General features: G+C 42.3%; 1 protein-coding gene across 1 annotated transcript in view; it reads right to left on the bottom strand.

Annotated features, from left to right (window-relative positions):
• Positions 1-371: 371 nt before the first annotated feature.
• Positions 372-15,829, bottom strand: part of SETDB2 (SET domain bifurcated histone lysine methyltransferase 2) — a 45,352-nt gene continuing 29,894 nt past the window's right edge. The window contains exons 17-23 of the mRNA XM_053934778.1: positions 15,468-15,601; positions 12,476-12,522; positions 8,900-8,958; positions 8,429-8,495; positions 6,480-6,602; positions 5,187-5,258; positions 372-1,327 (exon numbers count right to left, since the gene is read on the bottom strand). Of these exons, the coding sequence (XP_053790753.1) occupies positions 1,188-1,327; positions 5,187-5,258; positions 6,480-6,602; positions 8,429-8,495; positions 8,900-8,958; positions 12,476-12,522; positions 15,468-15,601 (642 nt within the window). The 3' untranslated portion in view covers positions 372-1,187. The remainder of the gene's footprint in view (positions 1,328-5,186; positions 5,259-6,479; positions 6,603-8,428; positions 8,496-8,899; positions 8,959-12,475; positions 12,523-15,467; positions 15,602-15,829) is intronic.

The raw sequence follows: 15,829 nt of genomic DNA on the forward strand, positions 1-15,829 counted from the left end.
GGACAGTAAACCGGTGATGTTTCTAGGCCCAGAAGGGCAGCAGACTTGAACTCTGTAAGCAATTAAAATCACTATTATTTTATTGAATTGGGCACCTTATAGTTCAAGAGCTCGTTTTGAATGCTGTTATTCTGTGCTTATCAATGCCCACCTTCCTACATAACAAGCTCAAGTGAGGAATTCCAAGTAGTCATAGAGAGAGTACAGCTGTTGTAACAGGATGTCACATGTGCCACACCAAGTGGTGTTTGCCAGTGCTCTGCTTGTCCTTCAGCCAAAGGCTGGGTAAAGCACAGCCTGACAGCATTCCCTTTTCTTGGCCATGTCCTGTGCAGCAGCTTAGGGACAGGGAGCACAAGTCCACACATAGCTCCTTTAAAAAATGTTTTATTTTATTAACTTAGCCTATTGTGGCTAAACAATGCTTTTCTGTATTCAAACAATATTTTAAAGACAAAACACATGAAAGTTGAACCCTTTCTTAATGGACAAAGGAAGATCCCATCACCGTTCTGCCACATTTGACATTGTATCTATTCTGAATATACTGCCCAACACTTTCTGGTTTGCCTGCAAACACTGCTTCACCACTGCCCTTACAGCAGAAAGCAGTACACCTTGACCAGTCAATAAAGAAGAATAATTTGGCTTTTTAAATTAAACTCCTGTTTATAATCCCAAAGGCTTCTTTAAGTGCAAGTTCTGCTCATTTATCTTTTTGGGGAAAGCCAAAGCAGCACTATGATCCTTCAAACATCACCATCTGGACACAGACAAGCGAGGCAGCTACTGCCCAGCCAGGAGAGGGCTCCCATAGTTTTAAGTGACTTCAGCAAGTGTTCTGTGGCAGCTGAACATGCCCTTGGCTTTGAAAAAAAAAACTGTTCCCTGGAGGGTTCTCTTGGGTTTTCACAAAAGCTAAATTTGGTTTATAACACTGATTTATATTCCATTGTGCAATATAAATGGAAATTTATAGTGGAATCAGGCAAAAATTTGAAGATGAAAATTTGAAAACTTGAAGGACTTTAAATTATTGCAAAAGTGAGGTATAAAAAAGAGTGCAACACCACATTCTTGCACCTATTCAGCCCTCATCTTGGGGCTAGGGAATTGGGCACTGACCAGACTGCTCTATGGTCTTTATCATTAGAAAATCCTAACAATTGCACCATCACAGAGAGGTGTTATTCAGACACTGTACTGGATGTACTGGCCATGTTCTCTGGAGTAGGAATGATGACTTCTCTTAAGTCCTGCAGTAGCTCAATCTTGTGATCCAGTCTTTTTCTGTTTTCCAAAAGTTTCTGGATTTTTTCTTCTGTTACTATTATGAAAAAGGGATAAAAAGCTTTCATTATTAAGGAATTAAAACATTTTATTATTATACGTAAGTATTACTAATATAAAATACATATTCATTAACTCTGCACAGCTACCACTGCTTGGTTTAACCTACAATAAAACCTTTGCCTTTCTGCAGCAATGCTTGTAACCCACCACCCTGCACACCTGGTGTCTTCACAAAAAACTGAACTCTGTGTCTGCTGAGAGCCTGGCTGGTGTGTCAGAGAAAGCACAGAGCAGGAGTCACGTACTCTGCCATCCATCTATAACAGAGCTAGTTTTGAGATGAAAACATCTCAGCATATGTAAAAATTACTAGCTTAGCTACTAATCCCCTGTGTTAACTGGCATATGAGCTGTAAAGGTTCTGTATTCAGAGCCTATTTGTGTGAGAACTCCCTCAACAATGATGTATTTTAAATCTTTAAAGATACCATCTCTAAATTACACTCCTAAAGCAAATTTACAAGCTGAATGAATTTTAGCCAACAACAAAATTAAACCTAAAAACAGATGGTTTGGACAACTGCATTCAATGACTCGATTCTCAAAAACACAATTAAATAGCATTTATTCTCCTGCTTCTGGCAAAATCATTATTGACAGTATCCTGATGGGATTAACCAAGTTGTTTACCTTATTTGCAAAGCCCTGCTTGTCTGCATTTCTGCTTCCCTCTGCTGTTTCCATTTCCCTAATGTTAAAGATTATTGAAGTCAGTGAGAGCTCAGTAAGGAGCCCTGCCAGTATTCAGAAGCATTACCACAACCTTACAGTGTTAATTGCAAGTTTTAAATGAAGCACCTGCTTTGTTCAGTTAACAGGACACACAGAGGTCTTGGTGACCTCTGAGCAGCAAGGCTGGTCTATGAACAACAAATGACTTCCTCAGCGTGACAATGTTGAGAGTTCAGATTCTTGTAAGAAGACATTTTGTACAAACTGAATGTATCTTTCCTCTTTTGGGGAAGAAGGTGTTGAAGGATGTCTCTGAAGTTCCAGTGAGTGGAGTGGAGAGGAGAAATCCAGAAATCCTCTCCAGATGTTTACCCTATGCCACTCAGAATTAGAGAGTCTTAACTTATTTGGAAAAAAAAAAAAAAAAAAAAAAAAAAAAAAAAAAAAAAAAAAGGAAAGCACTTTGGCCTTTTGCCTCCCTGCTGCTTCTTCCTTTCTTCCTCTGTAGTGAGAAAGCACAGCACTTGCTGCCTGTGGGTGGATGTGGAAATGTGGAAGGTGAGGGACATGGACACATTTTTAAATACATTACCCAAAACTGGGTGTGGGTGCTGAACATGGGCAGCCAGAGCACTGTTGGTACCTGCTGCCCATGGGAAAATCTGGTAGCATTCACTGAAGATGGGCCTGGTGCCCCAGCCTAGCTCTGACTGAAGAGAAGGAGATGCCACTTCCCTCTGCACTCAAGTGACACATACTTGATGAAGTGGACATGTACAAGTGGAACCAAGGGAAAAAGCCCTCTTAGAGAGCATCTGGATATGAATTAATTATCAGAAATTAACAAAGCAGCTCAGTTGGTTAGAACATGGGACTAGTAATGCCATGGTTATGGGTTCAATCCCCATACGAGCCACTTACTTCAGAGTTGGACTCAGTGATCCTTGCAGGTCCCTTCCAACTCAGAACACTCTCTGATCCTGTTGGTTCAGCATTTGGGAGAGCTACAGATGGAACACACACAGCTCAGACACACAGCTAAGTTTCTCTCCTGCCAAAAGGATGTGGCAGAAAGAGAAGTAGCCCAGATAAAGATGTCAGTGATGGGAACGACTGGCCTACAGAAATGCTTCCACAGGAAGGCAGGTAACAGATTGGGAACCTTCCACCTCATAGAGGAAATGAGCTGAAGGGAAAGAAAATGTATCTCTGTAATCAGGAATGGCCTGAGGGATGTGAACCTGGAATGACTGCCCCAAGTGCTATGGGGCTCTCATCGAAGGAGTTGTACAACAGTTTTAAAATTAAGTATCATGGCCTTTGTCTCCACAACCTTTATCTGAATTGCAGAATTTGCTGCTGCAAACCCCCTGAAAACAAAGGCTGTCAAGGAGCTCAAAAGCTTCTGCCAGACTGTTGACCAGCAGAGAGAGGGAATCTGATGGAGGCATCCTACCCAAGCAGGATGCATGACAGTACTGAAAGCAAAACTAAAATAAGTCACTTTCCCTTGGAGGAGAGGAAAAGAACCTCCACCCTAGAAATCTGAAACTGCTGCTGAGGCAACAGCATATCCTGTGTGGAAGGTTTTGCATGCAGTTGAGTATGCAGTAAAGCTGCATGCTGCAAAAGGAGTGTGGATCCCGATATATAGAAAGGGATTTTAAAAAGGCCTTTTGCCAGTTACAGTTCAGCACAGCCTTGCTGTGCTGACATATAAGGCTTCAGAACAGGTTTTGCATGATGATTTAAGAAGTGACAAAAAGATTGAATTTCAAGCATGGCATATGACCCAAAATCATCAGCTTGAGACACAGTACTTATACCAGTCCTATTTTATGTAGTCCTTGACTTAGTATGTCACCACAAAGAGCTACCTAGAGCTTATAAGAGATTATGACAACAGTAACAATAAACAAATAAAAGAAGAAAATAAAGCAGCTGGTGATTTGCTTCTCCCTCTACAGTTTCACTTGTAATTAACATGGTTTTAATTTTTTCTCACCACTTCATTTTAAGAGCTCCTCTTGGATCAGTTTTGGAAACAACCTCATTATTATTGACCTTGAAATTAAAAGGTCTCAGAAAAGAAGATTGTGTGGTACAGGAAGAATTGAGCTGCTTGAGCTGTGGGGATTTAGAGAGGGGACAACTAGAACCCATGAGAATCACATGGTTGTGTGCAGGGAGGTGCCAATATCAAGAGGTTTTCCTGTAAGCTGAGAAGAGGATGAAATAATTGATGCAGCAGTGAAAGAAACAAGTGTGATCCAAGGTTGTGTCCCTTTTAAAGAATTCTGAGCAGAGATGTTTTAATGTCCTCAGATGAGGCAGTGGTGGAACCTTGCGTTAGACAACTGCAACACTGGACACTCCAACTGCTGAAAAAGGAATTTAAATGCCAGAACAGGAGACTGAATGGAGGAGCCTGGCTTTTTCAGTCAAGTGAAGGGGAAACACCAAACATTACCTTTACATACCAAACCTCAACACTGGCTAATTAAAACCTTTTTCACCAGAATAAATTAAAGCAAAAATCAGAACAACTGTTGGAGAGGAAATGGGAAGCATGAGACTTGCCTGCCTGAAAAACAGCTTCAGCCTTGTTGCTTCAAACAGCTGAGAATCCAAGCCCCACAGTTTCCTTCCACAATGGTGCTCCCAAGTAACTGTTCCTGCCTTTGTTTGCATTTCATTCTGAGCATTCTCATCTTGTTTTTCAAAGCACAACTTCCCCCCAGTCCAGGTGAGTTCTGCTGGCCTTTGGCTGCTGTGTTTCAGTGGAAAGCATTACTCTGACCAGCACTTGTCAGCCAGCAGCAGAGCTGTAACACTGGTAAACTGCTGAAGGGAGGCTGTGGAGAAGGAACCCAAATAAGCTGCAGGAGAGGGGAGTTCCCCTGGGGTGGAGACCCTTTGGAATTTTAAAGCTGTGGAACTGTAAGTTGCTCCCTCCTTCAGGTCAGCCAGCCCTATCTGATATACTGTATTTCTAAGGATTCAGCTAGCCATGGCTTTTATTCAACTGTTTATATAACACTGAGAAAAAAAGTTCCTTTGAATTTTTATTTTAAATGATTGTTCTATCAAAATTCTCATAAGAATAACTTCAATGCCAAACCCCAGACCAACTGCTCCTCTGACAGCTTTTCCGCACATACCTGAATAAATATTTGTCAGTATATTTTCAAAAAGTCCACAGTCAAACAGTGCCATCACTGTCTCTTCATACTCTAGGAAAAGAGATAATTTGATGTAACACTACTGAGTAAAAGTTTACAGAGCCCTACATTAGAAGTACCACAAAACACTAATTACTTATTTTCCATCATACTGACTACTTGAGGTTTTGTCTTCCTTCTCATATAATCTGTATTGAGAAAAAAGGATCAAGTTATCAATTCTTTCTTTTTAGTTTCATACAGAAAATTATTCCCTTTTTGGGTCTGCACCACATGAACAGTGCATTTAAAGAAGAGCAATATACTTAAGTCATATTTCATTTCAGTGTGCCAGGACTGTGTGATGGCAGAGCTGACTGTACCAATTCCTCCTGACAGATCACATGTGGGACTGAGCCATCCCTGTTTGCTGTTAAGAAACATCCAAGAATTACACCTCAATTTCATACCTGAGGCTTCTGCTGAAGCAAAATACAAAACACTCACAGAATTCAACTGACACACAAGCTGCTCAAGAAGGAAGACTTTCCAGGAGGGGCATTTCACTTTCCATGCATGTGCTTCACTTACTTTGCATTAAATAGTCTTCTTTATGCAAAGGTATTACTCCTAGCTTTGCAAAACTGGGAGGACAATTGGAGAGCAAAGTTCAGAATTTTCTTTAACTGTGTTGTGGACAAAGCAAGATTGGATTTCTTTAAAAATAAAGTACCTCATACAAGGCGATAAACCCATGAAAACCCCAAACAGACCCTATCAGCTGACAGTACACTTGTAACAAATCATCCAAAGCCTTAAAATGTACATACTTAGGGATTTTCACTCAGAAGAGAGTGCTGACATTCACAGACAGCTGGTACCTCTGTGAAGCTGCAAGAGCAACACAGACTTATGACGTAAATAAAACCTGGTTCTCTTCAGGACCTTTCTGTCCCCCAGTGCCTGGGAGGAGAGGCTGGACTGAACCTTCCTATGCTTATGCCAACATGTAAAAGTGGCTTCTAAAATTCAAGTCAGAAGGTCTCACTAGAGATGCTGAGTTGGCAGCTCTTATATAATTTTGAGAAAGAAGTTTCTTGGGACTTTCATTGTAAGTGGTCATTCAAAAGGGGAGGTCATTCTCAACCTCCTGCACAGCTGCAGAAATAAGGACTGAGTTATTTAGCACCATGGTATTCTCAGGAAGGTGGCCCAGGGCCAAGTGCCCGGGATTCAGATCTGCACCTCTGCTCTGACAGCAGAGTCCCTGCCATGGGTCCCCCTGAAACACACCTGTTTCTGAAGTGTTGTCATCCATCAGTTTTTCCTGAGCCAGGTGAAGTGTGTCCAGCATTTCTTCAAATATGTCATCCAGAAGCCCAGCTTGTTTGCACTTCCTAACAAAGTCTATTCGAACTGTTAAAACACAAAAGCATTCTCATACAGGAGTGATCTGTAAAGTGGGCTTTGCTCCCTCTCTTCAGAAACTAAAATTTAAGCCAAAGCCCTTCCACCAGTAACAAATAGTTTTGCAGATCTCTGGCTCCTCCAGCCACTCACACAGCCCTTTTCAGTAGGGCTGAAAAAGTAGCCAGGCAAACATAAGCATTGTGCTGGGTGTAAAATTCCCTAAGCTCTCGATTTGGCTTCGTTCACCACAAGCAAACAGCTCCTCAAGCTCCACAACTCTAAATGTTCCGTTCCTAAAGCTCATGATACCCCCTAGTGATTTGTCTTGCTTGCAGTTTCACCAATCCCTAGGACCACACCATGGACTGAACAGGCTAAAGCACAGAAAACAGTGAAATAAATGAATCAATATTAGATTTGGTAAAAATTTAGGCTACTTTTACTCCAAGTGATCCAGGCAACTAAAGTTTTTTATTACAGATCATTTTATATACCTACTTTGTCAGATTTGGATTGATAGAGAAATAACCATTTTTTCTTGATGCCAGAGCAGCAGGTCAGTGACAAGATTTAGTATATCAAGGCAATGGGCTGTGCAAAAGCAAAGAGCCATTGGACGGGTCACAAAAGTCTGCCAGTCGCTGTTAAAAACAACGTTACATTTTACTGGAGACATTTGTGAGGAAAGAAATGCCATCTCACTTACATGAGATGCTCTACAAGAATTTCAGGACTCTTTATAGGTTTCCTGTTCTTTACAGTGGTAATGAAATTCAGAAAAGACCACTAGGCAGCCACTTGCAATACCACGCCCATACATTAAGCATATCCACCGTGAGGTGAATAATCACCACTAGCACATTCCAAACTTCCAAGTGCTAGCAGAATCCCAATAAGCAACTGCAGCAGGAGCTTCAGGGTAACATGAAAACTGCAGCACTGAAGGACAGGTCCTGTGATCCATCTCACTGTTGTAACACCGTATGTATGCAGTGAAAGCCTATATTGTGTTAAGCACCCTGTGTACACCCAGGCTTCCAAAGGCAAGATGTGCTACCCCCTCCTCAGAGCACCTGCCCCGTTATCGTCTTCCAGGGTTCCCATTTTAGATTTAACTGTTCTGATACGGAGAAGCAGTGTCAGGCAGAGGCACCCCTGTCTGCAGGAGACAGAGCTGAATGCAGCAGCCAGCCAGAGTGGGGCATTCCCATCTGAATCACCAACTCACATCACACAGCATGTCTCACTCAGCCAAACCACAGGCATTTGTTTGCTGCACAGTTATTAAAACATTCTGCAAATCAGACTTCTGCTGCCACGCCAGAACACAGAGAGCCACTTGTCTCAGCAGAATCATAAAGTTACATTTACAGCACAGAATTTGCTACCAGCCATCTCCAAGCTCTGCACTTCAACATAACAGATCACAGTACCTCCTAGTTGCTCCATAAAGTTGTTACCAAATGTCCAAAATATCAGGATAAGGCTCCTTAACACTGAAGTTAAAAGAGAGCATCCTTTCTTCAGGCCCAAGGTCTTGCAGGGAATACTCCTAACCATACATGGACACCGTGGTTCTACGTTAAGTGTGTTGCTTATATATATACTCCCTACATACATATTACAATTTATCCATTACCATAAATCCCACCCCAGGCTCCCAGAGAATAAGTCCTTTGTTCCATCTGTCACTGCACTCTTGAGCCACATATCTTCTTGTCTCGCCACTGTCCTTGCTGGAGGAGCAGCATTTGCATGCCTTGTTTCTCTGCTAAGTTTCACAGGCACAGTAAAAACTGAATTAACCCTTCTGGTATCAAAGTGAGTCTCACCTTTATGCCTGTTGTTTTTTCTTTTTAGTATTCGTAAATGGTTTTCTTCTGCTGTCTCTTCTGTACTCTGTAAGAAAATTAAAGCAATGTATTTTTCCATCATGCTGACATTTACTGCTGCTCTCGTTATCATTCTTCTGTCTTCGCAGAAAGATAAAAAGCAGTCCACATTTCTGTGAACACAGTCAGCTTCTCTGAATGGCTAACAATATTCCTTTGCAGACATTCTATTTTGAAAATGGAAGCAAAAACTGCTTCAAAGCAAAACATGCTTTAAGAAAAACCAACACCTGGGACACCACCCTCCTTAAGCATTGCATTTGCAAATAGCAGAGAAGTTAACAAATTCCTACTGGGAACTCCCAAGGCTCTTTCTGAACATTGTCAGAATACTTTGAAAGTCCTTTGCTGGAGCAGGTGTGGGCTCCCTGTTTTAGGGGGAAATTCAGTACTACGGAAATTCAGAATTACCATTTCTTCTGTAATGGTGGGAGATGTCAATGTACGTCTTCTTTTCTTATTAGCTGCATCTAGGAATCAATAAACAACAAAGTAATGAAAGTGACAACCTCAGACTGACCATCACACATCATTTAAATTCCTTCTTTTCCCAAAAAGCTACAGAAGTGAGGCACTTTGGGTGGCAAGGCAGAAGTATGTTTCAGCTTCCCCAAAAACCTGACATTTCAGCAGAATTCACACTGTTTCCATTAAGGAAAATTGCAAGCATGAACCAACCATTAGGAAAAAGTGCAAATCATTATAGCATTAGGATATCACTTAACCTTTTCAACTCAGTACATTTTTAATTGTGGCAGAGTGAACTTATTCCTCCTGGCAGCAGCACTACCTCTAGGTGTTAAAAAACTGTTTCGTTTCTTTTCCAAACAATTTTTACATAAATTAATACACCCTCAAAACTAAAACTACATAAAGAATTACTTAGGTGTTCTCAAAGACATACAAATGGCATTAGGGTTTTCATCAACATAAGGACCCTCCCATAAAATCTCCAAAAGCCATTTGACTTGTCAGTTTAATATTATTTATGCTACAAAGTGTTTGTAGTGATGTGGCATGAGATTTCTGAAAAATTATCTCTGCTTTCACTGCGTCCTTTCTATCAGCATGCACCAGACTCTTGCCAGCATCGTAACTGGCAGCTTTTGGAAACAGCTACAGTATCAGAAGCAGAGAAGGATAGCTCTGGCAAGGAAGACATGGCACGAGCAGAGAAAGGCAGAGAAGAGTGCAACCACCCATCAAAACCTGAATATTTAGTGTACAGTGGGGTTATATTTCCCCTTCCCTGCTTAATTCCAGAACCTCTGGGCAGCACTTAGTAAGGCCTTTCCTGTTAGAAATCATCCTATCAAGAGGAATGAGGAACCACTGTTGCATATGGAGGCTGTGGAAACAAATTTGGGCTTTGGGTACTGGTGCTGTACATTTGCATTTTTCATGGAATGAAAGGAAACTGGTCTCTCACTTCATCCAAAACAAACCTGTAAGGTCAAATCTGGGGCAGTGTGGGAGATACTGCTGTGGGTACAAAGTGTTCCTTGCTGTCCAGCATTGTATTTTTGACACATGATGGGATTTTCTGAGCTTTCCCTGATATCTGCTGTAAGGATACCTTATACAAGAGGAACGCAGTCTGAAGAGCAGCCCAACTCCTCCCTGCCCTGCACAGTGCTGGCTGCTCTCCTGCATTTGTCAGCCTTTACTCTGTCCACATCCAACTCTTCCTGTTAAACAGAGGTTGGAGCCTGTTTCCAAGTCCAAGCTGCTCTCACATCCTTGCTGCACAGAGCTGCAAGGAGAGTTCTTGGCCCATAAGGCACCTTATCCCTTTCCAATCACACAGCAAAGCCCTGTCACTCCAGCACAAGAATATTGTATGAACCAAGAATAAGGGGATCTTCCTTGACCCCATTTCTCCAAACTATGAAGCAGGAGACATTGAGCTTGGGGAACCAAATGTCTTCTACTCAAGTCTCCACTTGCTCCCCACTTCCCAGGGTACAGCTACACTCAGGAGGTGAGAGAAGCTCATTCAGGAGGCAGGGTAGACACTGCCAGCAGAATCCATTCGCCCCTCATAAACAGAAGGTCTCTAAATCAAGTGCCTCTGGAAGAACTCCTCTAGGAGAAAACTCTCTTCTCAGAGAACATTGCATATGCAGCATTTGAAGACACAAAACTCATCCAGTATCTAAAGGGGACTACAAGAAAGTCAGGAAATGACTGTACCAGAGCATGTAGCGACAGGACAAAGGGATATGGCTTCAGACTGAAAGACACCAGGCTTAGGTTAGATACAGAGAAATTCTTTACTGTGAGGGTGATGACACTCTAGTATAATTTGTCCAGAGAAGTTATGAATGCCGTGTCTCTGGAAATGTTCAAGGCCAGGCTGGATGGGGCTTTGAGAACCTGGTCTAGTGGAAGGTGTGCCTGCCCAAGGCAAGGAGGCTGGAACTAGATAATCTTCAAAGTTCCTTCCAACCTAAATAATTCTGTGATTCAACCTTGTAAGACTTAAGTACTCCTGATGAACAAGGTGGTCTAGAGGGCTGGACCTAATGCCTGAAGACATTAGGCACTGGTACTGGAAACAAAGCAATCCTGGGCCTGTCCAGTACTTGCACAGGAGATCACCTGGGACCCTGGGCAGCCCCAACAGACACTGACAACCATTAGACCACAGAAATCAAAATAATTTTGAAAAGGGAAGAAAGGTCAGGATTCAGAACTATGGATAAGTAAAAAGCAAAGCTACTAAGTAAACTAAAAAGATGCATTTGGTTAGTGAACCACACCAATATCAGATACTAAACAGACTTATGTCTGGCTAAAAAGTGAGACATGGGGGGTTAGAAATTAATTTAGGGTAGAAATTAATTTCAGAGTTAGGATAGCTGCTTTAGACAACATATGTTGCTTAACCCGCTGTAACTTGCTGTGCTTGCAAAGGCCTTTGAAGATGGACAAAGGAATGCAGGGATCCTGATAAGAAGAGCTTATTACTCCAAACAGAGTGGAAGGAATGCGAGGCCTGTTGGAGATAAGAGAGGCCCCTCAGACCCTGCAGTGAGCTTCAGAGAGACCCCGGCGTGCTGGCATGTGCCCGGCACTGAATAAATCCGTACCTACTGTACAACTTTCACAAGCTGTGGAGTCTTTCCGCGAAGCCCCAGCCCTCATGAATAAAAGCTTAAATAATAACCACCTAACCCATCTCTTAAGTGTCATCAAGGTGGAGCAAGACTGTCAAGAAGATTGGCCAAAATTTGCTAGACTTCAGTGGGAGCACAGCACTGTCAGCACAAGTGCTTACAGTTCAATTGAGTTCAAATTTGAAGTGAAGGCCAGTCTAGGAGCCACTTCACTGTGAGCAGAGTTCTATGCATTGGGCTAACAAGGTCCAGCTTTGGTTGGGATTTCCAAATACCTCTGAATCACGAAGGGCCAGGACTGCCAAATGAAGCTGCATTTCCCTTGCACAGGAAGCAATCCTTAAGCAGGGGTTGTACAACCCTTTTGTTACACTTAAAAAGCTCTTTGGGATCCTTCAGAATGAAAGGCCCTATTTTAAAAACTAGTGCAGTAAATACAAAAGATTCAAATGTGAATGTCTGCATAACCACAGATAAAATACCAAGGCGACTCTCCTGCAACAGCCTTTTCCTTGCTAATCTAGTGCAAACCTGTGTGTGGCTCTCCCGTCTCACACGGATTTTACAAGCTGCTTGGACCTACTTGCCCAAAGAAGAGTAAGAATGATTCCATTAAGGACTGGGTCCATTGTGGTTTAAGTCAGTTTTCAAGGAGATTCGGGAAGGATTAAATTTTGACTTTTCCCACTTAAAAAAAAACTTGATTTTTGTGCATACATGTGGATCTTAACCAAACCACTCTTGCAAAATTAGAAATCCACCACTCAGTATGAAGGTGGTAATATTTATCTTGTTCTTATGAATTACTGACTGTAGGATGCAAACTTCTAAAACAAATGAAATCAATGAAGTCATTAAAGAAACTCACCGTAGTGATTGGTCCTATTCCCTGGATCATGTTTTGGGCAGAACACTCTAAAATTTAAGTTCAATTTCAAGAAAAAGAGAAGAAGTATTAATAAATATGCAAACAGAGTTATGTTGACCTATTTTAACAGATATTTTCCACCGAACATAAAACTGAAAGACAGTCCAGAAAAGTCAGGATTTTTGTTCAGCATTACCCACCTCAAAAACCAGCTACTTTAAAGTTTCATGCATGCAGATGTATGAATCTTACTCCAGAGCCACAGTGGACTCTCAGCACTGAGGCTCTGAATAATCAGCTCCATCAGGCCACCCTGTCTGGGCCTGCCCACTGTTCAGGCCCTGAGTCAGACACATTTCATGCATGTGGCAATCACTGTGTCAGAGACACTGAAATGAGATTAACGCTCCCAAGGTGAAACACCACAGTCCTGACACTGCTCCATCACAGCAGCTGTGCCCCCTGGCCCTGCCCCACACAGGCCAAGAGCCTCCTCAGACACATCTGCCCAGGGTCACCCTCCATTCCTCAGCCCTGCAGGACGCTGGCAGCGCCACAGGGCACCACCACGCACAGCATCAGGCGCTCACCTGCCTGAAGATCTCTGTGCCCCTCCCTCCCCTGCTCACGGAATGGTCCCCAAATCCTGACTATGTGGGGCAACCCTGTGCAAGGTCCAGTAGCTTAAAGCTGCTCAGTCCATTTGTTACTTAAAGACTTCAGTAATATGTGAAATGGGAATATTTTCAGTGGTTCTAGGAGAGCAATGTGAATTCCTTGGAAGAGGCAAAATGAAACAAATTTATATGAAAATATTCCTTATCTTTTGGATACAATAATGTGCAGAGAACATGAACCAACTTTTACAATATGCCTTTCTTACAGAAGGATCCCAAGTCACTTTTTAAGCAAAAATGCTTTGTCAGGAGCATGGCTTAGTTTATCTCTTCCTTACAAATCTACTTGCCAAGACTGCTGCAATTTTAAAGGGAACTGCATTTACTAGGTCATTTTCTAATTATTGTCATTCTTTTAACAAAAACAGAAGCACTGCCCTTAGAAATGCAGACCGTTGGCTTGATGAGGAACTTCTTTTACCTGAAATGCATCTTGAAGCACAAAAAATCAGATTTAGGTATTCCTAACAATGCAATCAGAAAGCTATAAACTGGAGACACCTTATTTACATCCCTGTAAATAACATGCCCTCTGGAGAATGTTTTTTAGTCTTCCCCTCCCTTTACTTCTAGTCTTTCAGGGTTAAAAACAACCCATCCTAAGCACAAGAACATCTTACAAAGTACAGACAATATATTTTACTCCTCAGGCCACTTTATTTGGAAGCACTTCCCTACTATCATTTTTGCAAGAGAGCAGTACAGATTGCACTTATTTCTCCACCTCTACTCTTATTGTCCACTTCCACAGCACTATATGCTTTCTCTCTTTATTCTGCTCTGTTTGTTTTAATGATCACTACCCATCATCACAATGATGGCAACTCAGAATTTAAAGCCACCAGCTCTGCCTCTCTCAAAGGAATTCTCTCTTTTCAGTATGTTATACTTCACCATGAAAATGTGCAGGGGCTGTCAATCCACATCCACTGTTTTTCAAGTCTACTCTCCAATAATTTCAGCTAGCTCTACAATTTTTGTGCTTTATTTATGCCACTGATACTGTGCTAAAATCTTTAGGTTCAGATCCTTGGAAGTTGTCTTAGTACCCTTCTCTAATACAGTCCTTTCCCAGCTCTTCAATATAGGTTGCTATAGCCCAGTTTCCTAGGCTATCAGTGTCACACAGAGATTTAAAGCATTTTTAAGGGTCCCTCTTCCAAACCTCCAAGGTCACCAGCTCAAAAATGCCACCAAACCAAACTGTATATGCAAGCACTTCTTTACCAGTTTGTATCTAGACTGACGCTAGTCCCACTTGTTTTTCAACATCTTGAGTTCTGTCTTCTTGAGCCTGAGTTATTCTTTCTAAAGCTATAAGATGAAAGTCATTTATACTGTGATCATACAAAGTTTCCACCTTCCCAGTTACACTCTTTCATGAGCTTTGCAGATTCACAAAGATTTTACAGCTCCCGTCCTCCCTGCACAGATGCATTCATTTTAGAGAGAGAGTGGTGTGAACCCCACAGGAGTGCAAGTATCTTGCCACAAGAGGACCCATCTTCCACTGCTACTAAGGACTGCACTAGTCCACCCCTTTCTGAAACAAGTAGTGATTAGATGATCCCCAAATTAATCTAAGTCTAATGTGACCTGCGACCTCTCTGGCCTTGCCCAGAAATGCACCTCAGACTTTACTATAACTTCAGCATTTCAAAAGGTCCCCAAAGCCCCAATTTTTCAACCCCTTCATCTGCATCCTCCAAACAATTTGTTTCACCTGTCAATGGCAATGCAGGCAGCCCAAGGGCAGTGGACACCAGGACTAGCATGATCAAGATAGAAAATTTACTTAAAATCCATTCAATCATGTTATTGCTAGCAACATACTTGACATACAAGGCCTTTGGTGGGAACCAAAGTTCTTTGATAGCATGGGGGGGGAAAATTACCTGAATTTGACTAATGTGAGCAGATCTAGAAGGGCAATAACCTGCTCTGTGCTCAGACCATGTTTACTGGAGCTTCTGAACCAACAAAAAATTTAGAATCTGAGTGACATTAATAAAAGTCTTGGTTCTTGAAGATTGGCTAGAGAGTCAGTAAAGACTGACTTTCTCAGTTTTTGCCTTGTTATCTTTCAGTGATGTTACAGGCTCAAGCACTAAACAGATTCCCTCCCACTGCAGTAAAATTATCCTGTGAAATGAAAACATTTCTCCCACAGTTCGCAAACAGAGGACCAAGCATCACTTTAGGAGAGGGGAACTTATTTCCTTCCCTAAAAACCCTTTAAACCCTACCCAATGAAGCCCCTCTTGCTGACACCCCCAGAGGCTGGCAGTGACAGTCAGAGGACACTCGGTGAGTACCTGTAGACGCCCTTGACCTCGTCGGTCTCCACGGCTGCGTCGTCGCAGAGCGCGCAGAAGAAGTGGTAGCTCCTGCGGCATGCGCGCTCCTCGCAGCCCACCGTGGCCCCCTTCTTGCGGCAGAAGTTGCACACCTACAATGGGAGGGGGTTCACCAGGTAAATGTCACAGGCAGCTACTCCAAATCCTGCCAGACAGGGCAAATGCCGTTCTCTGTGGGAAAATCCAGTATTCCGTTGCAAGTCACTTCTGTGTAATTCATCAGGCAAATTCACTCCTGCAAACACCTACCCTGGTCATTATTTCAGCCACCTTTTTGCTATCTTACCTCTATTTCATACTGATAATTTTGTAAAATGAGG

This window comes from Vidua chalybeata, chromosome 2 (assembly GCF_026979565.1).
Source record: "Vidua chalybeata isolate OUT-0048 chromosome 2, bVidCha1 merged haplotype, whole genome shotgun sequence".
In the NCBI taxonomy this organism is placed as follows: domain Eukaryota; kingdom Metazoa; phylum Chordata; class Aves; order Passeriformes; family Viduidae; genus Vidua; species Vidua chalybeata.